General features: G+C 48.5%; 7 protein-coding genes across 7 annotated transcripts; 4 read left to right on the top strand and 3 right to left on the bottom strand.

Annotated features, from left to right (window-relative positions):
• Positions 1-1,355: 1,355 nt before the first annotated feature.
• On the bottom strand, positions 1,356-3,926 carry N7516_002907 (putative mucin family signaling protein Msb2; the record flags this gene model as incomplete). The annotated part of the gene is made up of 1 exon (XM_057215627.1): positions 1,356-3,926. One exon carries the CDS (start codon positions 3,924-3,926, stop codon positions 1,356-1,358), a length of 2,571 nt encoding a protein of 856 aa, XP_057077510.1.
• Positions 3,927-7,131: 3,205 nt separating this feature from the next.
• N7516_002906 (uncharacterized protein) lies at positions 7,132-7,747 on the bottom strand (the record flags this gene model as incomplete). Its single annotated transcript, XM_057215626.1, has 3 exons — positions 7,132-7,239; positions 7,381-7,530; positions 7,583-7,747. 3 exons carry the CDS (start codon positions 7,745-7,747, stop codon positions 7,132-7,134), a joined length of 423 nt encoding a protein of 140 aa, XP_057077509.1.
• Positions 7,748-9,240: 1,493 nt separating this feature from the next.
• N7516_002905 (uncharacterized protein) lies at positions 9,241-11,259 on the top strand (the record flags this gene model as incomplete). The annotated part of the gene is made up of 2 exons (XM_057215625.1): positions 9,241-10,980; positions 11,035-11,259. 2 exons carry the CDS (start codon positions 9,241-9,243, stop codon positions 11,257-11,259), a joined length of 1,965 nt encoding a protein of 654 aa, XP_057077508.1.
• Positions 11,260-11,900: 641 nt separating this feature from the next.
• N7516_002904 (ESCRT-II subunit protein VPS36) lies at positions 11,901-13,875 on the bottom strand (the record flags this gene model as incomplete). Its single annotated transcript, XM_057215624.1, has 3 exons — positions 11,901-13,514; positions 13,587-13,722; positions 13,775-13,875. 3 exons carry the CDS (start codon positions 13,873-13,875, stop codon positions 11,901-11,903), a joined length of 1,851 nt encoding a protein of 616 aa, XP_057077507.1.
• Positions 13,876-14,298: 423 nt separating this feature from the next.
• On the top strand, positions 14,299-15,912 carry N7516_002903 (uncharacterized protein; the record flags this gene model as incomplete). Its single annotated transcript, XM_057215623.1, has 3 exons — positions 14,299-14,323; positions 14,387-15,632; positions 15,699-15,912. 3 exons carry the CDS (start codon positions 14,299-14,301, stop codon positions 15,910-15,912), a joined length of 1,485 nt encoding a protein of 494 aa, XP_057077506.1.
• Positions 15,913-17,784: 1,872 nt separating this feature from the next.
• On the top strand, positions 17,785-19,773 carry N7516_002902 (phosphatidylinositol-3-phosphate-binding protein BEM1; the record flags this gene model as incomplete). Its single annotated transcript, XM_057215622.1, is given in 5 exon segments — positions 17,785-17,790; positions 17,870-18,044; positions 18,206-18,798; positions 18,861-19,553; positions 19,564-19,773. 5 exon segments carry the CDS (start codon positions 17,785-17,787, stop codon positions 19,771-19,773), a joined length of 1,677 nt encoding a protein of 558 aa, XP_057077505.1.
• An 889-nt stretch (positions 19,774-20,662) lies between these two features.
• Positions 20,663-22,520, top strand: N7516_002901 (AFG1/ZapE family ATPase; the record flags this gene model as incomplete). The annotated part of the gene is made up of 4 exons (XM_057215621.1): positions 20,663-21,005; positions 21,067-21,517; positions 21,579-22,095; positions 22,170-22,520. The coding sequence occupies 4 exons, from the start codon at positions 20,663-20,665 to the stop codon at positions 22,518-22,520; spliced, it is 1,662 nt and encodes a 553-aa protein (XP_057077504.1).
• Between the last annotated feature and the right edge of the window lie 199 nt (positions 22,521-22,719).

Below are 22,719 nucleotides of genomic sequence, written 5' to 3'. Positions count from 1 at the left end.
ACGAAAGAAGTAGCAGCCACGACAGACTGATATAGCTGACTGACTTCATAGACAGCCCTATACCTGGAATCTTGCCGTATATTTTATTTTTCCTGATATGTCAATTTTCTAGTATTTCACATTTGCTCGTAATCATATAAACATAATATAATGTCGAGATTCATCCGCGAGGTGACATTTTCTGGCCCTTGCAGCTTGCGATAGGAAATGCTGATATGGTCAGCTTCCTTCTCGACGAGGGGGCTGATACCAATGCCCCAATACAGAATAACGTGTCTCCCCATAGACCTACACCTCGAACTCAGTGTGCAGTTGAACTGGCGAGAGAGCAGGGCCATCTTGAAGTGGTTAAGCTTGTCTGTGAGAGGGAGAGAAAAGGATACAGTTCTGCGGAGGGATAAGTGACATTCTGTATAATCCGCTCTCATCCAACTCGTATGTATTAGCCAAATGTTCACTCCAAATCGACTGATCTACGAAAGCGTCAGTTGATACAGTGTATATCTCATGACACTGAGTCTACTGCAAGTGAAATGTCCGGAATAGCAAGCCTACACTACAATTTACTTCCATGAAAAGTTTGAAGAAAAAGGAGATCTACTCATCTCATTGACAGGTTCACGTCCACATCTACAGGGCCACACGGCACTTGGACACATTTCATACATCTGTACAGAAACGCAGAAACGCAAAAACAAAAAAAAGCATAATTGGGATACAACACAGAGAGACAGGGGTGGTGGGGAGAGAGAGAGAAGGGGAGAGAGGACAAAGGGCATGGGAAGAGAAAACCCATTGTCAAAAAGATGCCACCTAAATCCATTATTAATGTGCAAGTCCAAAGACTGAATGGCCAATAGTTCATAAGAGAGAGCTTTCAAGTGGAAGCCAAAAGTAGAGAAAAAGATTCGTCCCAAATTTGGTTGTCCCAGTGCCATTGAAAGGAGTAAAGGGATAAAAAAGAAATATTTGGTGAACAAAAGGGGGAATATGTCAAGAAAGAAAAAAAGAAATGATAACGCGACACGCGCAGCGACGACCAACCGTCGCTCAGAGTATCATGTTGAGAAGAAAAGTGGCCGGTCAAAAATTGCACAGGAAGAAGAGATAGGTGATATGTGACATGTAAATCCTTGGCGGATGATAGACAATGAAAATGAAGTTTTGTGCAGTCTCTCTGTCCCTGCCTCCGTTGGAGAGTGGGGAGAGCATTGGCGGATTCAAAAGAGCAATTATCTCGGAGGAGATAACGGTCTTCAAAAGTCCAGGTGCCCTTTGATTGTCGTCTTAGGGTCCAAAAGAAGGTGGGGCGTGATGGAAGGAGTGGCTTATACGTCGTATTGTCAAAAGCATGTCTAGTTCCATCCCAACGAGTTCTCCGCCATGACGGGAGCGCTGATCATCTGTGAACGAGCAGTTCCACGGCTACCATGGCTGGGGGCACGGCCACCAGCAGCGAGCATCGAACCAGCGGCGGAACCTCCCTGGCTCATCTGCTCAACGGTCGAGCTAGAGCGCTGGTGCAGCTGCTTTCTCTTGCGGTAGCGGCGGGCTACCCAGAACATACCCGCACCGTAAGCAGCAGCACCGGCCACAACACCAACTCCGATTCCAACAGAGCTAGCCTTAGCCTTGGAGCTCCCGGCAGAGCCATCAGTGTTTTCGTTGGTACCGCTGTCAGAGCCATCATCATCGCCACCATTGCTGCTACCGCCAGTTGAGTCGCTAGTACCACTAGGGTAGTTTCCAGTGAACTCGAGGGGGATTGTAGGGTCAACCATCGTCATCAATGACTGGATGGATTCGCTAGCCTGGTTGTAGAGAGCAGAATTGGGGTTAACCTTAAGCGCTTTCAGAGCATCAACCTTGTCACGAGGGAAAAAGAAGATCGCAAGGGTGGCGTTATAGCCCGTGGACTGCCAGTTATAGTAAGGCTCAATAGCAAACATAACCGGGGTGTCCTTGGCAGAGAGGGCTGGCAAAGCGTTCTCAATAGCCTGAGGGGTGTAGTTGAAGATCTGCGACGACGACAAGGGAGTGGTTGCAACAAATGACCAGGGCAGCTGGCTGTTGAAACCCAGCTGGAGCAAGATGGAGTCAGCCGGAGGCTCGGTGACCTCGTTCGACGGGGTGATAGAACCAGGGAGCGACGGTGGTGCTGTGGGCTTCGCGGTTTGATCGGAGGTCGAGCTCTCAGTAGCGGTGACGGTAGGCACGATAAGGATGGTGGATGGCATCCAGTCGTTGTCGTTGGAGGTGGAGGGCGTAGGCGTCTCCGTCGGAGTCTGAGGCTCCACGGTGGTCTTGGCCGTGCTCGTTTCTTCGCTCGCCGAAGTCGCCTTAGTCAACGCAGTCGACGAAGTCGACAAGGGAAGGGGAGTGGAGGCTGGGTGAGAGGTGGGGATAGGAACCTTGGAGCTCTCGTGAGAGCCACTGCCGGGAACGGAGGCGGTGGTGGTAGTGCCCAACAAAGGAGCCGAGGCGGTGTTAGAACCAGAGGTTTCAGATCCGGAAGTTGAGGTAGGGTCAGAGCCGGGCGAGTGTGGGACGGGAACTGATCCCAGGGTCTTGGTCGGGGTGGGGATGGCACCAGTGTTAGTACCTCCCTGGCCAGGAATGAGACCACTCGATTTGGGCGGCAAAAGGCTACCATTTGGCACAGACGCAGTCGGAATCAAGGCAGTGCTACCAGTGGCAGTAGAGGTGACACCGAGCAGAGAATCCACGCCTGACACGAGACCACCGACGAGATCACCCGAAGTTGTAGTTCCAGAGGAGGTGGAGGTGGTCAACGGTGAGCTAGTAGCGGAAGCGGGTACGCTGACTGGGATGGTAGGTGAACTCAAAGCATCCGAGGACACAGTAACACTTGTGCTGTTGCCACTGGAAGACTTGTCACCTAGTCCCAAAAGGTCGGCGAGATCCGACCCCGAGCTTGTCGTGCTTGAGGCTGCGCTGCTGATCTTGTTCGCGCTAGAGGTGCCAGTGGGTGTCGCGGATACAGAGCTATTGGTTGATGATTCGCCCAAAACGCCGGCCAATCCTGAGGTCAAGTCACCAAGGAGACCATCGCTAGAGGATGCGGCAGGAGCAGAAGAAGCAGGCGAAGTTACCTTGGCCGATGAGTCGGAGGTAGTAGTCCCAGTCGAAGGTGTGGCCACAGTTGAGGATGTGGAATCACCTCCCAGAAGGTTGCCCAAACCCGAGTTCAAATCACCAAGCAGGCCGGCGCTAGAGGTTGTAGTCGAAGCCTTGGCTGATGAGTCGGAGGTAGTAGTCCCAGGCGAGGGTGTGGTCGCAGTCGAGGATGCGGTCGCAGTCGAAGGTGTGGCCACAGTTGAGGATGTAGAATCGCCTCCGAGGAGGTTGCCCAAACCCGAGTTCAAATCACCAAGCAGACCGGCGCTAGAGGTTGTAGTCGAAGGCTTGGCTGATGAGTCGATCGCCGATCCCTGATTGCTTGTGGTTTCCGCATCGGGAGATGCAGCCTCGGAGCTCTTCTTGGTGGTGTTCTCGATGCTCGAACCCTCCGTTTTCTGAGTAGTCGTGGTAGTGGTACCAGTTGGTTCACCGGCAATGGTCGAAGTACCAGTAATACGGTGGGTGATCTCGGGGTTCTTGGGGTCGACCGAGATGGTCACAACAACGACTTCCTGTCCCTTCTGGGACTGAGCCGGGGCGGAGGTTTCGGGGGCGGGAGTAGCCGTTGATGAAATAACCTGGGTAGGACTCAAATTGTCGAGTACACCGTCGAGGATGGAGCCAGGTTCGGGCTCAGCGCTTCTGCGAACCGTTCGCTTGACATCCTTTGGGAAGTACCATCGGGGCCGTTGAACGTGCGCTTCGGGAGCATCTTGAGCTGCGACGAGCTGGAAACCGCCTACAGCGAGGAAAGCTGTGAGAGCGGAGATGGCGTCGGGACGCATATTGAACAATTCTGTACGTGATAGCTCAGAGGGAGTCCAAGGTCAGTGTACAAAAATGCGATAAACACCGTCTGTCAACACCTCATGAAAGATCAGGGGGATGTGACAATAGGTAGATCGCCTGGAATATTTGAGTTTCCAACACAACTAAAATTCAGACAAATGTGATAAATTCACAATTTCCAAGATTATTCTCCAGGTACCCAATGTCTCGATGGCAACCGATGAGACCACCAACAATAATCCAACCTTAAACGAATGGAAAGGGGGATTTCTGTGAATCTGAAACGACCCCCAAAAAGGCGAAAAACGAGTGTGGGCTTAGAAAAGCTGTAAGGAGCGAACGACGACTTTCTGTAGAACCGTCCGGGGCAACGAGATCAAAGAAAGGGAAAACAGGCAATGCGGGTGACCGATGCAAGGGGAGATTGGCCTAGGTCAAAAACACCGTTGGGGGTCAACAGGCGAGCACAGCAAAAAAAAAAAACAGACAAGGGAGAGAAAGAAAGGAGTAAATGAGTGAATGAAGTTGAGGATTAGAGAAGAAGAGGATCACTCCATCATTAGGGGGGGCGGAGGAGAAAGGTGGAAATGGGGGGAGCGGCACACGTTGTGGCAGCGTCAACAAGGATAATTTACGGTAAATTACGTATTTTAGTGTATTTAATGTATTTTAATGTATTTTAGTGTACTTTAGTGTATTTAATCAGCCGGCCCGGGCGTTTGGCAGGTGCGTGGGATGTGGCCACGCACTTCTGTTGCCCCTGAGTTGTTTAGTTATTAGCTTGTGATATCTGCTGATTTTGCATTTGATATTATTCCTACATCCATGGATAACTAGTTAGTTAGGTATTCTGATCTAACTACTTAGAAATTTATATTCTCTTTACCATAATATTTGTAGCTTGTTTAACACCTTCCAAGGTATCTCTCCCAAGGCCCTTATCTGAAACAAATGTAGCTAACATTTGAAGCTACCCTAAACACTAACCTGCACGATATTGCCGAGACAAGGCAGTTAGGCAGTCTGGCCAGTACTTTGTACATAATGGCAATGATGGGTCATGCCATGCAGCAAACCGGAATGGATAATGAATGAGCCGATTCCCTACAGGTCCACGATCGCTTTATATGTACCAGTACATCGGACTGGAGCCCTCTTCGGCATATACAGTGTTGAGGCCAATGTACAAGTACTTGGGTGATATGTTCCTTTTCTTTTGTTCCCGCTACGCCGTTTGTCTGTGCAACAATAATATCTGGAGCACAATCTAGCCATTGGGAATATCAGGATCGACAAACGATCACGACGAGATTGTAACTCAACATTCAAATCTGAATTGAGCAGGTACTTAACTCATAACCTACAATAATTGTATTGCATATGTGTATTACAATCCAATGCCAGATTCGGAGTATATGGAGTATAGATATATAAAAAAGAGCCTGTGTGAAAATGAGAATTTAATTTTGAACAATGTAACTCTGCAAAAGAAAGACAAAAGAATCCAGTCAAGGGCCTGGAAAGCCGTTTTCACTTAAGCCGATCAATAGTCTCGGAGACCATTAACGAAAAGAATAAAATATAAATAAAATAAATTCCATGGGGTCCGAGGTAAACCCACCCAAGCCGCGGATCATAATATAAAAAAAGAAAAGAAAAGAGGAAAAGAGGAAAAGAGGAAAAGAAAAGCGCAAGCGCAAAGACAATTCCCAGCAAAGTTTAGTCCGTTGCAAGGTCTAGCCTGGGGGCGTCCAACTAAGTGGGTCCTTTCCACACGCGTACCTGAGCGTGTCGGGAATCACCTAAAGTGCGTGGCCCCAATTACGGCCCCCTGGGCCTCTTTACCACCTCAAAGTCTGCGATACACAGGCTTTTTTTGGGCCTTTGTTCGCCAGACACCCCCCGGCTCATCATGACCATAAATTTCATTAGTCTTACGCACTTAGCTCCTTTGGGCTTAAGATCAACAAAGAACCCTAGAAATAGAATCAGCATGGGTGTGCCGACTAGTGCTTCTCGCTTGGTAGAAGAACTTGTCTAGCATTCTGTGAGCTATAAATTGGTTCTGCATTTTGGAGTCTCATATAACATATAAATTTAATTTATATTAGTTAGCGTGCGAGTCATACGCTGTGCGACATCGCTACTAGTTCAATCCACTACTCCGTATAGAAGTAGGGGATGAGCCCTGGCTCAGAATCGGGTCATTAAAAACCGGCAGTTATCAAGAATGTTTCACACTCTATCGAAACTTTAGGTTTTATCTCCAGAATAATAGATTAATAAAATCAATCTGACACGAACACCTGCTCATAGTGTAGAATATACAATATAGAAGCTGATTGAGCTTTCGAGTTTGAAAAATGATAAAATACACCACGTGCCCGATCGGAATGGAGGAGTTGGCAGTTGATTTCCCCTCATTCTTGTCGTCATTTTCGGATGCTCAGCATTCCTAGTGCGTTTGAGATTGCAAATGGTGTAAAATCGATTAGGCCGAGAAACTGTAGCCTTATCGCCTTCGCTAGATTCCAATTTTCTTCTTCTATTACTCCAAGGTCTGGCCTCTTTAGTTTTGTTCAGGGGCTTGTGGCTGCATGCTGCATGGATCCTCGAGATCGAAAAGACTTTGGAAATGCAGGAACAACGAACCAAGCATACAAGCTTATGCGAGAGCCATGGATGCTCCACGGGTTTAGCTATAGTTGACTCAGCCACATTCCCTTTGTTTGACCTAGGACTCCAGTGTTAGCTCGAATTTTGACTCTCTTCCTTGAAGACATGAACAATAATATCAAGCGTCCATGAATGCTCCCGGTACTCCATATTTACCTAGGTAAGAGACTTTTATATAATTAACTTCCAGGGGTTCATAACCTGTACCATGGACAAGTGCAGACGCTAGCCCTGTTCCTGAGCGATACAGCTCCAATCTCCACCCTTCATCCTTGGTTTCAGCCTGTATTTATTGAAAAGTGTTAAACAAAAATTACATAATAATCAAGACCAAAGGGTTCGTAATATTTCGAGCCAGCCTGTAAACTATACATAAATCACGTGGCTATATTTCTCGCACATTTGATTCTTCACCTCCGGTGGAGAGTGACGCGAGTTGGACCATCAAAAAGAGCCATGACACAATTCAGGTGGAGTTGTCTGGCCTATTCATTCCCCACGTCACCGTCATCCTTGCAGTCCTGTTCAAAGTCTAGAACTGCGTCCATTGCCAACCTTGGTAACCAGGCCAGAACACTCGATTTCGACATCCGATCCCTGAGGGAGGGACTTTACGGCAATGCAAGTACGCACCTAAAAGGGCCAGGCCCGACGATAGTGAGAAATGATCCACTTTTTCTAGGAATATGAGAGAAAGAGGGACGAATTCCAGACTGGATCATATTTATTTCCTGTGGAATTCGAATCTCGTTCTTTTGGCCACGGAATTCTTACCGGCTTAGGATCCGAGAAGAAAGTAGCGTAGACTTCGTTCACAGCCGAGAAATCAGCCATATCGGTGAGGAAGATGTTGACCTTGATTGCATCTTGGAGACTCGACCCTCCGGCCTCTAGGACGGCGTTAAGGTTGCGCAAGATTTGTCGCTGTTCGCATATCAGAAAATATATCACAAGTTAGACTTCGCGTTTCTCGTACTGTTCGGTCCTGGACAGTTCCCTCCACCATTTTACCTGTGGTCGGGTTTACTCCCAACTGGCCAGAGCAGTAGATCATGTTACCCACGACCATACCTTGGGAGAGAATTGGCGGTGGAACGGGTGCGCCTTTAGTGCTGACGGGGGTACGTGTTGGCTTAGACATTTTGTAGGATTTGAGTCGAAATGATTTGAGTCGGAATCGGTTCGAGAAGAATTTGTTGAGAGTCGCTCAAAATATTCGGTCGGGGATTCTGTGGGGAAATGCCCTGGAGGGCGTTATCGATTAGGAATTCCCCCACGTTGACTACTTCCCGAGGTCGGAGCACAACGATGCGATAACGAGACTATAAATATTTGTATTTGCAAAGTACGCGATTTAGAATAAAAGCATTATTCTGAAGTTATACATAGGAAATTCTCCTATACAATGTAGTACCGTCTTCGTATACATATCTAAAAGGACAGAAAAAGAACATCTAAGTAGACCACATAAGCGGCTAACTGTTCTTGTAATTTATGGTCGGGGAGTATAGAGAAGCACTGTAGATATGTATGTCAGTACTCATATATATTGACAAGCAACATTTCTGTTCCAGTGTCGTGAGCATGCCTCTTTCTTGTTATCTCGGCCTTCAGATGTGGCTTAGATAAGGAGCATGGGCTTCTTTTAGCCATCTTACTCAAGTATTTTAAGGTGGTGGCTTCTGATGACCTGGCTACCGAACGCTAGCAGGGCTATTCTTGAGTTTTGCTTCTACGCCTTTGTAGATCTTGCCTGCATGCATTGGCAGACTCAATGTTGTTGCTTCAGGGGCGGCACATATCATTGTCCTAGCCTTAAATTGGTCATTTGAAGTGAATTAATGCCTTTATGTGTATCTCATACTTGCTTTGTTAACGCAAGGAGTGACCCCAAATAGCAGCGATGAAACTGATGTCCAAGTGTGACGTCAATTCTGCTGACGTAACTTTGCGGGGAAATCGAGCCGCGACCGCCGATTGGCTGTACCCCGTTGCTGATCTGTGATCCGGAGCCCTCTGGTCCTCCTTCATTTCATCCTTCCTCATTCCTTTTCGTTTATTCTTCAACTGTGACCGAGAATATAGGATATCAATCTTATTGTCCCATCTATCCCAATCGCTTTTGTTGTTGAAAGGCCACTGTAGGACAGGCTCGTCCAGGATTAGTACTCCTCTTATCAGTGTACCCCATAAGTGGATCCGATCGACAGATTCATTGACTACCGCGACAAGTTGTCAGAAATAAAGAACACCTTGGGTTTTCATATACAAGCTTGAGGATTCATCATGAGTTCCCCAATTGCAATGTCAATCAGAAATTTGGGGCCTCGAGTTATTCGCCCACCATCTTCCCAGTTGGTGACCCCACAATCAAATCGGAGTATATGGCGATGTGCACGAAACGGCCAAGGAGACAAGACAGAACGTATTTCACGATATTTCCACAGATATCAGCGATACCCCCTATACAATCAGCAAAAGCCCGGAACTTGCCGTGACAGCAATGCTGCCCCCAACGATACACACTCAAGCTGGAGCTGGACAGCTTGGCTTCTTCAATCAAGGTTCCCCGACCTCCCACCTGACCGAGAAAGAAGGCTCTGGGATTCAGATTTAGGGCAGACGCACAAACGCATGGAGTTGCTGAAAAAGTACATAGAGGCAGACCCTTACAGTGCCGTCTTTGGGCGCCGATTGGACCCGTTTCAGAATTTCGATAAGAACGAAACTTCATTAAATGGTTTCCTTCAGTCACTTACCAGTTTAAAAAAGCCACGCAATGCTGGGCCGGGAGTAGACAAGCGGCAAACGAGAAGTGACGCCAATCATGCTGGATTGCAGTACGACCCTATTAGTGGACGCATGGCGCCGGTACCACTGCCCGATGTACTTGAATCCGGCAAGCCGGAAGCAGAAATCAACTCTCACAAAGTGGTTGACTGCCCCCCAGGTACTGAAGTCGACGCAAAATTCGCTCACTGCCCAAGTTTGGCCGAGGATGGACAGTTCCAGCCCGGAAACACGGAACTAAGTCCCAAAGCCCTGTCAAGTGCACAGTCAGCCATTGACTGCCCTCCAGGCACTGAGCTAAATGCACACTTTACCTCGACCCCTACCTCCCAGGATGCACAGGACAGGCTTCAAGTCCCTCAGGAAACCAAACGAAAGCCCTCTGTAAAGACCGATTGCCCTTCTGGATCTGCAAACTCTCAGCCGGACACATTCATGGTCAACAGAAACACCAACAGACTAAATCTGGATGCCGGGTTGACTGCGGGCACTAATGTGGAATGCTCCCCGGGAAGTGAGCTGGAGGCCAAATTCGTCTGTGATTCTCCTAGTGGCCCTGTCAAGAGTTCTCCGTCTGGGTTGGAGACACAACCTCCGAGCAAACAAGCCGGTATTTCAATCGATTGCCCACCAGGCAACGAGGTGGATGCAAAGCTTTCTTCTGATCTCCGTAGTCTCAAATCTGAGCCTGACAGTCCTGTTCGTCAAACGACTGACACCGCCACTATGACAGGCGCTCAAGAAAGCTTTGAGTGCTCTCCAGGCAGTGAGATTGAAGCCCATATTTTATCAGAGTCAGCCAGCCAGGACGTTGCCCAACCGGAATCCCAGACCTCTGTTAATTGTCCTCCTGGGAGCGAGCTAGAGGCCAGTTTTATATGCAACGCAACTTCAACAGAGGAAAATCAATTACGGCAAGAAGTACCTACTGGTCTTGATACATCTAGGATAACCAACAATGTTGTCGATTGCACACCGGGGAATGAATTAGAGGCAAAATTCATTTCTGAGATGGCGAATTCTCAGGGTCCCAATGAGTATGAGGACCTGAGCGCCCTGGATGCTAGTGAAATTCGCTCTCGTTATGCCTCTTTGGAACCGAAGGCGCAAGCCAATCCGCTGGATTTCGATGCTTCCGAAGACCGTGTTGGTGACTTCATTCTCGAAAGCCAGAACCTAGCCACTGAAAAAGGAGAGCAACCAGCAGCCTCCCAAACCCCTTCCCCTAAATTCCACATTCTGGCTCTTGATACGTCGACGTCGCAAGTCTCAGTTGCACACACAGACTCATTCTTCGGTGTCGATGAAGATAGTCGTCCAAGTGAAATTCTGTCTCGACTGCATAACCCTGCCAAATTCCTGCCCTATTTCGAGAAGATGCAAGAAGATGGTTATGAAATTGCAACAGGTGGAGGCAACATTCTTGTCTTCCGAAAGACCCAAAGCACCCCTCGTCATATCCTCTCAAATACTGCAAGAAACGAAGAACCAAAAATTCACGCCGAAATTGCCCAACATCTCCGCCACGACTCAATGGACTCCGCTACCACATACGCTGGAGCCCCCCGGCAATCCACCAGTGAGGTGAGTAGACAGTAGAACTGTCTATTCAGGTGGCTTCCTAACAAGTCAACTTAGCCTCCTTCAGCAGCCGAATCCTTTAGTCCCGATCCCGAACCAACCACAAAATCCGAGTCTTCGTTTCGCAAAACAGGCCGCAGAATGCTCATCGCAGGCACAGCCACCGCAGGAACGTGTTACGCCATCGGGGTCATGACCGAGTTCTTCCGCACCGGCGGAAGTGATGGGCGGGGAATTGATGGATTCACTGTGTTTGAGTCAGATCGACGTCGCCGAGAGTAGCTGCACAGGCGGCAGTTTTCGGTTCCATTTTGCAACTATTTCAAGTCAGTCATTAGCGTTTGAGTTTTAGAATAGGAAATTGTCACGCGGGTTTGATGAGCTTTATTTTATTTTCCTTCCATACAACTTCGTGTATCCTACCTATTATCACCGTTTTTGTCTTGCGGGATATCAGAATGCAGTAGAATAGATCCAAATATGGAATGACAACCAATATTCAATATAATTCTTTGATGAAAACAAAGAATATAGACTATAGTGCAATTCCTTTAGAGCCTGGTGTGTGATCTATAGCTGTGAATCTGTTGATGTCCCAATGTCCAAGTTTAGATTGGCATTCTTTAGGTTCACAGCGCTGTCCCATTGTAACCACCGTAAGTAGGTAGATGCATTAATGATTGTAGGTCTAGTTACTGGTATGTAGTGGCATCATTCACGGGATCTTGGCAATATCCTTTAGTCCAGGTGCATCGAAGGCATGGATACACAGTGTTTAGCTAGGATCACCAGTTCATAGTGGGGGAAGCAAAGGTCCTCAGCCTCATGCTCCGACCCCAAATGTGTTCCATGCATCATTTTATTATGCCCGGCGTGGGGGTATATGCAACTTTTGTATATACATTCCTATGGCATCACCTACCTCAGATAACAAGGCGGGAGAAGTCATCATACTCACGGGACGAGATATAATTGCGCCAAAAACGCAGACCCTCAATACCTTCTTCTCGACAGAGAACCCCCCGATCTTCAGCCATCTCGAGCTCTTCAGCAGCCACCCCAACACTCCATTTGAACCGATGCGCAGCTTCTTGAGCAGTAACAGCCCGGCCAAATAGGGACCAATCCCAGGGAACCGGATCGTCGGGGGAATTTCGCCGGAGTTCCTCCATCCAGGCCTGAAGTTTTTCAATGGTCTTCTCATCGCTCCAGTCATATCGCTGCACCACAAGAAGACCACTTTTGAATCGTCGTAGACGAACTGGCAATTTGAGCTTTTCCCACAGCTCCGCTGCTTTCTGGAAATCCGAAGGACTGGCCAATTCTACTCCATTACGGGACCGATTGAAGACAGCCCAGAGATCAATTAGACTCATAATTCCACCTTCCCGCTGTAAAATGCCTTTGCGGTCATCAGTGAGATACTCGGCCAGGTCGCGCGCAAGCTCTGATAGATATAGACTTTCAGATCCGGAACTGAGCATGTCTTTGGTTGTCACCATCCCGAGTGCCGCGGCGGACTCGGATAGAACCGCATTTGTTTCTGAAGAACCTTCATTAGTAGTCATGCCCGACTCACGCGCCAGAGTCTCAGCCAGCGCAACGATCTGCTTAGCAGAGGCCATTAAAGCCTCCAGGTCTTCAAAGGCATTCCCTATCACGAGTTCGTTTTTCCTCCGGGCTTCCAGCCCTCGGCGTTCTAATCCCGCGATACCAACTCCGGGGGGTCGTGGTGCTGAGGGTAGAGGAGTTTCGATGCTAGCGGTGAGGGAAGGTAAACCCGGCGAGGATGCACCTTGCGACGGCGAAGGCACTGGAGGCGCATTTTGCAAAAGCCATTTTCTTTGAACCAATGCACCCTTAAGTCTTTCATGGAACGTCTTATCGCCACCTTCACGAAATGAAAGTTTAATGCTTTCACTAACTTCCGTGTTCGCGATATGGGATTGCTCAAATAACGGCGCAGGAGAGTCTACGCGATTGGCATTCGCTGAGGAGCCAGCAGATAGAGGCGCTCCACAAATCTCGCATTCTATGAGAGATGGATGGTTCACAAAGGTACATCGTGGGCAAGAGACAGTTCCCCCGTGCTCAAAAGGCGATAGAGACGCATTGGCATTTGGTTGGCTTGTATCTTGTGCAATGGCCGATGACCCAATTGAACTCGTCAATTGAGACTCCCGGTTTGTTACAGCACTAATCGCTGCTTTGAGGACTGTCGTAAATGGTGGTTTGATGCCACATGCTAGACAAGGAGGTAAATTTGTTGCCGCACTAGCCGTTGCGGGGTCGAAATTCGACGGGACTGGATTGGAGAAAGAGCATATGGGACAGATCCAAGTGGCATTGATTGGCTTTGGAGATGGTGAGCTCTGTGGAAGGTGGGTTTGTGGGAGGTGAGAAAGTGACTGCGTCGGATGAAGGGCCGATTTCTGGGCCAGAGCCGGGCTGGCTGTTGCGCTCCTCGACTTATCGGTCTTCTTCTTCTGGGGTTTCGGGTATATGGTAAGTTTCGGGGATGATTTTAGGAAACCAGCCTTGAATCCGTGTGTCTGTTAGTGACTGGTCGAGAGTAAAAGGTTCAAAAGGAAGACGTATGCATGTCGCACCTGAGACTCTACTCGATCGATTTCTTTCAGATCAATAGCCACTGAGTACTTTCGCGGGTCCTCAGCTGCAACATAGCACACTCTGTGGGATGTGAGATAGGCATGGCCATTTTGGTAATTCTGGATTTTGTATTTCCTTTGCCTCCAATCAGCACCCCGCATCAGGAGCATCATCATGAGCTACTTACCCTTCATACAACCCCACCGCGTCCTGGACAAAGAGAAGGATCTCATCGGGTAATAGCAAGGGTCTGAGCGCAGTAGTCAGATCCAGCGACTTGAAGAACATCTAGTAGGTTCAACCAGCTCCCAACATCAACCATAAAGAGATAGAGGTAGTATGTCATCTAAAGGCAAGGCGATTGCGATAACGCGATAACGCGGGATGGTCGGATAAACAAAGGTCCGGTGAGTAAGCGAGTATCGCTCACCGTCACGGGTCGAGTCTGTGTGCACTTCACTCTCACTCTCCCCCGGCTCGTGACCATCTCACCTGGAAATAAACGTTCATCATCTTTTCCCTTATCTCAAATCAGTTCCAGCCGAGGAGTAAGCTCAAAACTTGATTCTTCCGGCCCTTCCTCGAGTCTTGCCCCTTCGTAGCTCTTTACTTCCTTTCATCCTGTTTCCTTGTTTTCTTTTTTTTTTTCCAAATCTTGCATCTACGATGAGTTCCAGCGTACCACCTTGGCGCTCTACCGTCCCAGGCACAATGTCTACTGGATTTGCTCCAGCTGGTAAGAAAAATGATTCGACTCGAGTCTCGTTGGTCTCGTGTCAGGAGGCTAATAACCTGACAGCGACTCCAGCATACACTCCAGTCCAAGCGCGTCGTAGCCTCGCCCATCATACCAAGACAACGAATGGAACCGTTCCTCCCCAACCCACGCAGTCGGTATCACCGGATACGGAAGCCCGGACGCGAGTGGAGTTCCCACCACCCGTACGCTCGTATGTGCAACGCTGCTTTGCTCCCGAAAACCAGGTTGCAAGCGTGAGCATTCCTGAAATGCAGGAGAAGTTGAGGGACGTTATTACGGAGGCGGCCCAGAATGACAAGTTGGGATTGATCGACTGGGAGAGGCTACCTTTGCCCCAAACTATGGTGCAAAATGAACGCAACAAAATCCTAGCCAACCCCAGCTCTTCAAACTGGGCGTCCAGCCACCCGGCTTCTCCGGGGGATGCCACACGGAAGCGAAAGTCAACTGATGGTCATCATTCGGAAACTGGATCGCCACCATGGAGAAAAGCTAACCGCAATCGTTTTGAAGATCGAGTTACTCACCCTACCACAGAGAAGAAACCACGCATAACACTGGACCAGTCTAGTAAGTCCAAAGCTAATTTGGAGATGAGGAGGAAACGATTTGAGGGAGTTGGGGGCAGCGGGGCATCCCCCTCTTCTCCTGCAGGATCGCCGATGCGTACTGCCGACGCCGATCAGGGCCCTGTTGTCGGACGATGCCAAACCTTGGAGAAGAACTACTTCCGATTGACATCTGCTCCCAACCCGGACAGTGTTCGTCCCCTGCCGGTTTTGCAGAAGGCCCTGGATCTATTGAAGAGAAAATGGAAGCACGATGGCAACTACGGTTACATCTGTGACCAGTTCAAGTCTCTGCGTCAAGACCTAACGGTCCAGCGCATCCGAAATGAATTCACTGTCGTTGTCTACGAAATCCACGCGCGCATCGCCTTGGAGAAAGGGGATCTTGGTGAGTACAACCAGTGCCAGACCCAGCTACGAGTGCTCTATGCGCAACAACTGGGAGGACACCCGACAGAATTCAAGGCCTATCGTATTCTCTATTTCATTTACACACGGAACTGGACGGCGATGAACGACGCACTAGCCGACGTGACTGCAGAAGATAAGAAAGACCTGGCCGTGAAGCATGCCCTAGATGTCCGCTCTGCCCTTGCACTCGGGAACTACCATCGTTTCTTCCAGTTGTACCTTGATACGCCGAATATGGGAGCCTACCTTATGGACATGTTTGTCGATCGTGAGCGGTTGAGTGCTCTTGCAACAATGTGTAGAGCGTAAGTCTCTTTACTTTTTCCCTGTTCTGTCCGGGCATTCTGGCTGACCCTTTTTTTTTATTGTAGATACAAACCAGATGTCAACATTCGATTTATCACAGAAGAGCTTGGATTCGAGTCCGACGAGCAGACCGCCCGTTTTGTTCTCGACAACTCCTCCGAAGAACTGCTGGAGGAGAGGAACGGGGCTGTACGGCTGTTGACGGGCAAAGCAGGCTCGTTGTTCGATCAAGCCAAAGCAGCTGCCCACCGTATCGTCGATATCAAAGGCCAGATCTAACCCAGTCTACATTTTCCATCCCTTTTTTGAGCCGAGGATCATAAACCATTGGATCTCAGTTAAAGGCATCTCATCTTTTTTTTTTTTTTTGGTGTATTTTCAAAAGCGGCAGGCGTTCACCATCTACACCCACACATGGATAACTATACCGTATCCTTTCGAGTGTTCTTACATTTTCTTTTCGTTGCCTCTTCATTTTCGTTCTCTTCGGCATCCTCCAGATTTCTTTTCGCGGGATTGCCAGTGAAATTGCGACGATACTAACACCCCCTCGGCGGCGTCTGATTCTGGAGTTGGAATTTTTTTTTGGAGCACCACAGGGCGAAACCTTTGCTCTGTGACTCGGTCTGACGGGGAGATGATTGCACATTGGCATAGTAAATACCTACATTCAATCTATCCACGACCTATTCCCATATGCAGAGTTCTTCGTATAAGTCGCCACGTAGGGCAAATTTTGGGTCCCAGGAAGTGAAGGTATGGTCGAGACCCCGATATCCATGGGTGTGCGGGGACCTACCTTGGAAGCGGCACAATCCATGCCTTACGTATGGAGTACCTACAGAGCAAGGTAGAAATGTGGCCGATGATCGACATTAAACAGAGTTTCTTCAGCTTGTCAGTGTCTTGAATTATTTTTATTATTTTTATTTTTATTTTTGTTTTTAATATTATTATTCAACTTTGCTTAAAAATTCATGAAATTGGTGAAATCTCCTCTGCATACATACACGGCAGATTGCAGGAGCCTCGCATTTATGGTCCTAGAATTTTAATTTCGAAAAGATTTTATCTTTAACGGATTAATTCTCCCCATCCGATTCGATCCTCAATTCTAGGCCCTTTGTTTTTTGATACAGCCTTTTTTTTTTTTTTTTCTTTGTGTGGAGATTCCCCAGTATATATAGTACACCTCTCCATACTTTAGGTATACAACATTACATATGTACATACTAAATTGAATAAAAAAAATCCCAAAAGAGAAACCCTGACAGAGCTGGCTTTGAGGCGACGTCAGAATCCGCGGTTTAGGTATAGTCAATCCATGGTTACAAGTGGGGAAAGTGAGGGGCAAAGATCCTTCTTTTTCTTCTTTTTCTTCTTTTTCCTTCTTTGTACCTTTTTTTCGATGTATCTTACCTACAACATAGGTACTACCTAGGTACCTTGGTAACATGCAACCATATTTAGTTAACTAGTTAACTAGTCACTTAGTACTAGTAATGTATGTCTATCAAATATATTAAGGTACATATAAGGCAAGTGGAGAGAGAGACTCGGACAGAGTCGTATTTAGTCTAGTAAGGTGTGATTCTGTTGCACTAGCCGGTGGATTATCATTTGTCTGCCCAACGGCAATAAGTAATACGGCTTGTAATCTGGATCATCTATGGCAAATTCAGAATACATTCTACATTCCAATGGGGGTTTACCTTCAAATAAGACAGTGTTGAAGTAGATATATATATATATATATATATATATATATATCCCGAGGCTCATCCTGTATTGACCTTGACCATACCAAGATGAATATCAGATATTCCTCAAATGAAATTTCTATGTTGTATATACTCGTGTGTCTACTCTCTGTATGTTGTATCTACTACTTACTCAACATCACAAAGAAATCTTCCCCAAAGCAAAAAAGCAAAAAAAGTAAAAAAAAAAAAAAAAGGTAAAAAGCGGGCCCCCTGGGCAATCATCCAAGCCGCGTGGTTGGAACCGCAATACCGATTACGCTGGTCAAGGGGAGGTACACCTAAACTAGTTATACACCTCTTCTAAAAAAGAAAGCTGCTCCTCCTTTCCTCCTCTTTTTCTCTCTCTCCTTAAAAAAAACCCTTTTTTATTTTAACTCGGTTTTAAACCATGAAGGTGAGTTTCCCCCGGAAATATTACACCTATACGTGTATCTGTTTAATTAATCAGGGTTCCTCATTAAAAAAAAATATAGGCCTTTAGGCGATCTCTAAAGGGGGACAAAGATCCCAAACATCACCATATCTCTATTACACCCAAGTCAGCTATTGCCATTCTACCCCCCAAAAAAGTGAGAGTTCCTTGCGCAATATTCGCCAGTTGGGTTGAATTCGCCCCTCCTTGTCCCACTTTCGAACTCGTTCTTGGCGGTGGCTGACCGCATTTCCCAGGTAATTAAAGCGCTTTACGACTACCAACCAGAGCCGGGGACCTCGCAGGAATTGACATTCAGCAAGGGAGATTTCTTTCACGTTATCAGCAGGGAGGACGATTCGGATTGGTACGAAGCGTGCAATCCGCTCATCCCTAGTGCTAGGGGGGCTTGTGCCCGTCTCCTTTTTTGAGGTTATCGGCAAAAACGAGAGGGATAGTGGGGGTTCCGGCGACCTGTCCAAGGACCACGATTCAGCATTCTCCAACCGCGGTCTTTCCCAAGATTCTCCCATCTCCAAAAACGGCATATTCAGGATGTCTGCACTCAAGGGTCAAGGCGCCATGGTCTACGGAATTGTCCAGTACGATTTTCAGGCAGAGCGACCCGATGAATTGGACGCGAAGGCAGGCGAAGCAATTATCGTCATCGCCCAATCTAACCCGGAGTGGTTTGTCGCCAAACCCATCGGTCGTCTCGGTGGCCCCGGCCTGATTCCCGTTTCTTTCATCGAGTTGCGGGATATGCAGAGCGGACAGGCTGTGGCCGACCCGCTTGACGCAGTGCGACGCGCCGGTGTTCCCAAGGTTGAAGAGTGGAAGAAAATGACGGCGGAATACAAAAACAGCAGTATCACACTGGGCAAAATTGAGGCTGGTCATGGCGGTGGCAACATGATGGCTGTCAACTCGGGCATGGAAAACATGCCCATGGGCCACCAGAGTCAAATGAGTCAAAATAGCAATGTTTATGTAGGCGAGATTCCTGACTCCCATTTGCGATTCCATGTACTAACGATTTGCGTTTTGAGCAGGAGCACCAACGTAACGCTAGCAAGGGAACTTTGTCACAGGTGCCCATGGCGCAACAGAGCTACCAACTTCTCATCCCCATTTCCGCCTACATTCCGCGCTACTGTTTCGATAACGACAAGTATTGGTACATTATCGAGGCGAAGATGGAAGACGGTCGCTGCTGGGAGCTGTCGCGTTATTACCACGACTTCTACGACTTCCAAATCGCCCTCCTGACTCAATTTGAAGACGAAGCTGGCAACCGGGGCCGTGGGCGAACCCTTCCTTTCATGCCGGGTCCTGTCACCCACGTCACGGACGCGATTTCCAACGGCCGACGACAGAACCTGGACGAATACATTAAGAAGCTCCTGTCTATGCCCCCGCATATTTCGCGTTGTCAACTCGTATGCGAACTCTTCTCGCCCCGAGAAGGCGACTTCGAAATCGACCCCAATGCGTTTGGCGAGGATGCCCGATTCTCGGGTGGATCGCAACACTCCGGCGGGGAACCCCAGCAAACCGTGTCGCGCCAATCTTCGCAGCAGCAAATCAATGCGTCCACCGAACGGGTATCCCAGCAGCGTGCCCCAGCACCCACACCCACACCCGCACCCTACACCAATGGTGGCCCCCCCGCCCATGAACCGCCAAGCCAGCTCCATTACCCAAGCCTCGGCCGCGTCGACCAACAGCGCGATGAAGGTCAAGGTGTTCTTCCAGGATGACCTGATTGCGATTCGCATCCCATCCGGCGTGAGTATGCAGCACCTCAAGGACAAGCTATGCGACCGGTTGAAGATCCAGGATGATATTGTTGTGCAGTACCGTGACGAATCCTCCGGGTCCTATATCGATCTCTATACAGATCAGGATCTGGAGAATGCCATGCAGCGGAACACCAAGCTGACCCTCTTCGTCAATGTTGCATAAAGAAGCACTCGTTTCTATCCTGGTGTTGCGGTCAACGATCATCGATGAGGTTATCATCAACCTCATATTAATGTTTGCCACGAGTAAGGTTGGTGTATTGGAGTTTTTCTGGGTGACGCATGCTTCTGACTTGGTTTTATTCTTTTTCAAACTGGTCATCAGTTCTTTGAGCGATTTCACATGGTCCCTGAGGACGAGATTGCGATTTAACGAATCTGATGCGAGATGTACGGCATGGTTTTTTTTCTATCTACAAGTTCTTGGTTGTTCTTTCTTTGTTTCTTTCTTGTTTTTATTGTTTCTGCAATGTCGCATTATGCGTCCATTTCGCATCAGATCTACATCTCATCCTATTCAGGATCATACCCCGGTCTGCCTGCTTCTGTGTTATGTACATATATTTTTTACTTCTCGTGCATATACCTGGGGGACCTTTCTACGAGGGGCTCAACCGTGGTGTCTCGGCTCTTTTTGTACCAAATATAAATCTTGATATAAATTCGAATCCTGTGTGTTTAGAGATCGAAAAGTAACGCTACAATGATATCGAGTCACATGACTTCATAGTTTTCGACTGTTCCTTCTCTAGAATGGGATCTAACATCTTAACGGTTGTCTACTAGATTTTGTGATCATTAGCCCAAGAGCTACAGGAGCTGTATATATATATATATATATATATATATATATATTGTGTGCTCGCTGTAATTTGTTATTCACAGCCTGGGCTCTACCTTACGAGGACCCGCTACTCCCCGAAAAATTAATCCTTGCCTACAATACAATACCTCGGCTAACGCCTTCGCATTGCAACCGCTCTCTGCCAGCTAAACCCGACCTCGAGTCTACCCTCGCAACACACCTCCAAGTACAACGTCCAAAAAAGCAAATGAGCCGCCCATCGGCAAAGCTATGCGCGGAGTGCTTCCCGAACGCGCTGCGGGCGCCTCGGGGCCTCCGCCCTACGACGTTGCGGGGCGCCACTCGTAGATCTTATGTCACGGAGCAGAGGACATTCAATACACTACGGCAGCCGAGTCGATCTCCGTTGGTATGCGTGTCTTCAGAGAGGATCTGCCCTCAGCTGGTTGTTCAATTATCGAACGGGCGGGGTCTGGCTACAGTCTTGGACGCCGAGAAGAACACCACCGCTCCGGCGCAAGATGGGCCCATGAGGGAATATGATGTGCGTGTGGAGGAAGGGAGGCTGAGAGATGATGAGTACCAGCGAGGTAGGTTGTGACCAACTCTGGCGGAGCACAGTCCCAAGCTGACATGCGCCGATTCTCGTAGGGATTATCCAAAATCTACAGGACCTCTTTGAAGCGCTGAAAGATTACCACCCGCCCAAAGTTGTCCACCCCAAGCCCGAGTCTCTGGACCCCCAGCGAAAGTCGTCCTTCTTCGGTTCTCTGTTCGGCGGTGGTGCGAAGAAGGAAACGTCTGTAATTCCCGATAACCTCCCGAAGGGACTGTACATGTATGGTGATGTCGGGTGCGGCAAGACGATGTTGATGGATCTATTCTTCGATACACTGCCGCCGAATATCAAGAACAAGACGCGCATTCACTTCCATAACTTCATGCAGGACGTACATAAGCGCATGCACGTAGTGAAGATGAAGTATGGAAATGACTTCGATGCGCTTCCGATGGTTGCGGCCGATATTGCCGAGCTCGCGGGTGTGCTTTGCTTTGACGAGTTCCAGTGTACGGATGTAGCCGATGCGATGATCCTGCGACGGTATGCTTTCTCTCCCCGGACGGGGACCCATTAAAAATCCAGCTGACAATTCACCACCCAGGCTTCTCGAGATCCTCATGTCGCACGGCGTCGTCCTTGTTACCACATCCAACCGTCATCCAGATGACCTGTACAAAAACGGCATCCAGCGTGAATCCTTCATACCATGCATCAACCTCCTCAAGACTGATCTGAACGTCATCAACCTCAACTCCCCAACAGATTACCGCAAAATCCCCCGCCCCCCGGCTGCCGTCTACCACTACCCGCTGGACGAGGACGCACAGCAGCACGCGCAGAAGTGGTTCGAGTTCCTGGGCGACCCTATCAATGACCCCCCGCACTCAGAATCGCAGATTGTTTGGGGCCGCAAAATCAATGTTCCCCGTGCAAGCGGCAAAGCTGCGCAGTTCACCTTCCAGGAGCTCATCGGCTCGGCCACGGGTGCAGCCGACTACCTCGAGCTCGTCCGGCATTACGATGCGTTCATTGTCACGGACGTGCCGACTATGAACCATACCCAGCGTGATCTGGCGAGACGCTTTATTACCTTTATCGATGCGGTATACGAGAGCAGGGTGAGTAATGGAGCAACGTTTCTGTTCGCCTTTTTTTCTCCATCATGCAGCCAGCTAACAACCCACCTCAACAGGCCAAACTAGTCCTCACGACCGAAGTCCCCCTAACGAACCTCTTCATCTCCGAAAGCGACGTAAAGAAAACACTCAAAGGCGACGGCAGCGACCACTCCGATCTTTCCGACGCAATGCGCAACCTAATGGATGACCTCGGCATGTCCGTGCAGGCGCTGAAGAACACCTCTATTTTCAGTGGTGACGAGGAGCGATTTGCGTTTGCGCGTGCGCTTTCCCGTCTTTCTGAGATGGGGAGTAAGGAGTGGGTGGAGCGTGGGCTGGGGCTTGGAAACGGTCCTGCGCAGACCAAGGAGGAACAGGACGCTTGGAAGAAGACGCGGAGTCATTGGAGTGAGGATAACATGTAGATTTTGCTTGTCCTGTCTGCCCTTTTATTTTCGTTCAGACGCTATACCTACATTGTCCTATAACTAGAGAGATACCTGTGCACATAGATCGAGTTTGGATGTATATAGCATAGCATTTCTTATAATAAATGATCTTGGATTACCATTGAGTTGCCTACAACGTATTATAAAGTAAATCTACCTTATTATAACTCCCAGC

Source organism: Penicillium verrucosum, assembly GCF_028828655.1.
Source record: "Penicillium verrucosum strain IBT 35672 chromosome Unknown utg000001l_segment0_segment0, whole genome shotgun sequence".
Classification (NCBI taxonomy): Eukaryota; Fungi; Ascomycota; class Eurotiomycetes; order Eurotiales; family Aspergillaceae; genus Penicillium; species Penicillium verrucosum.
The sequence above is the reverse complement of the archived record's forward strand: the minus strand, read 5'-3'. Positions and strand labels throughout refer to the sequence as shown.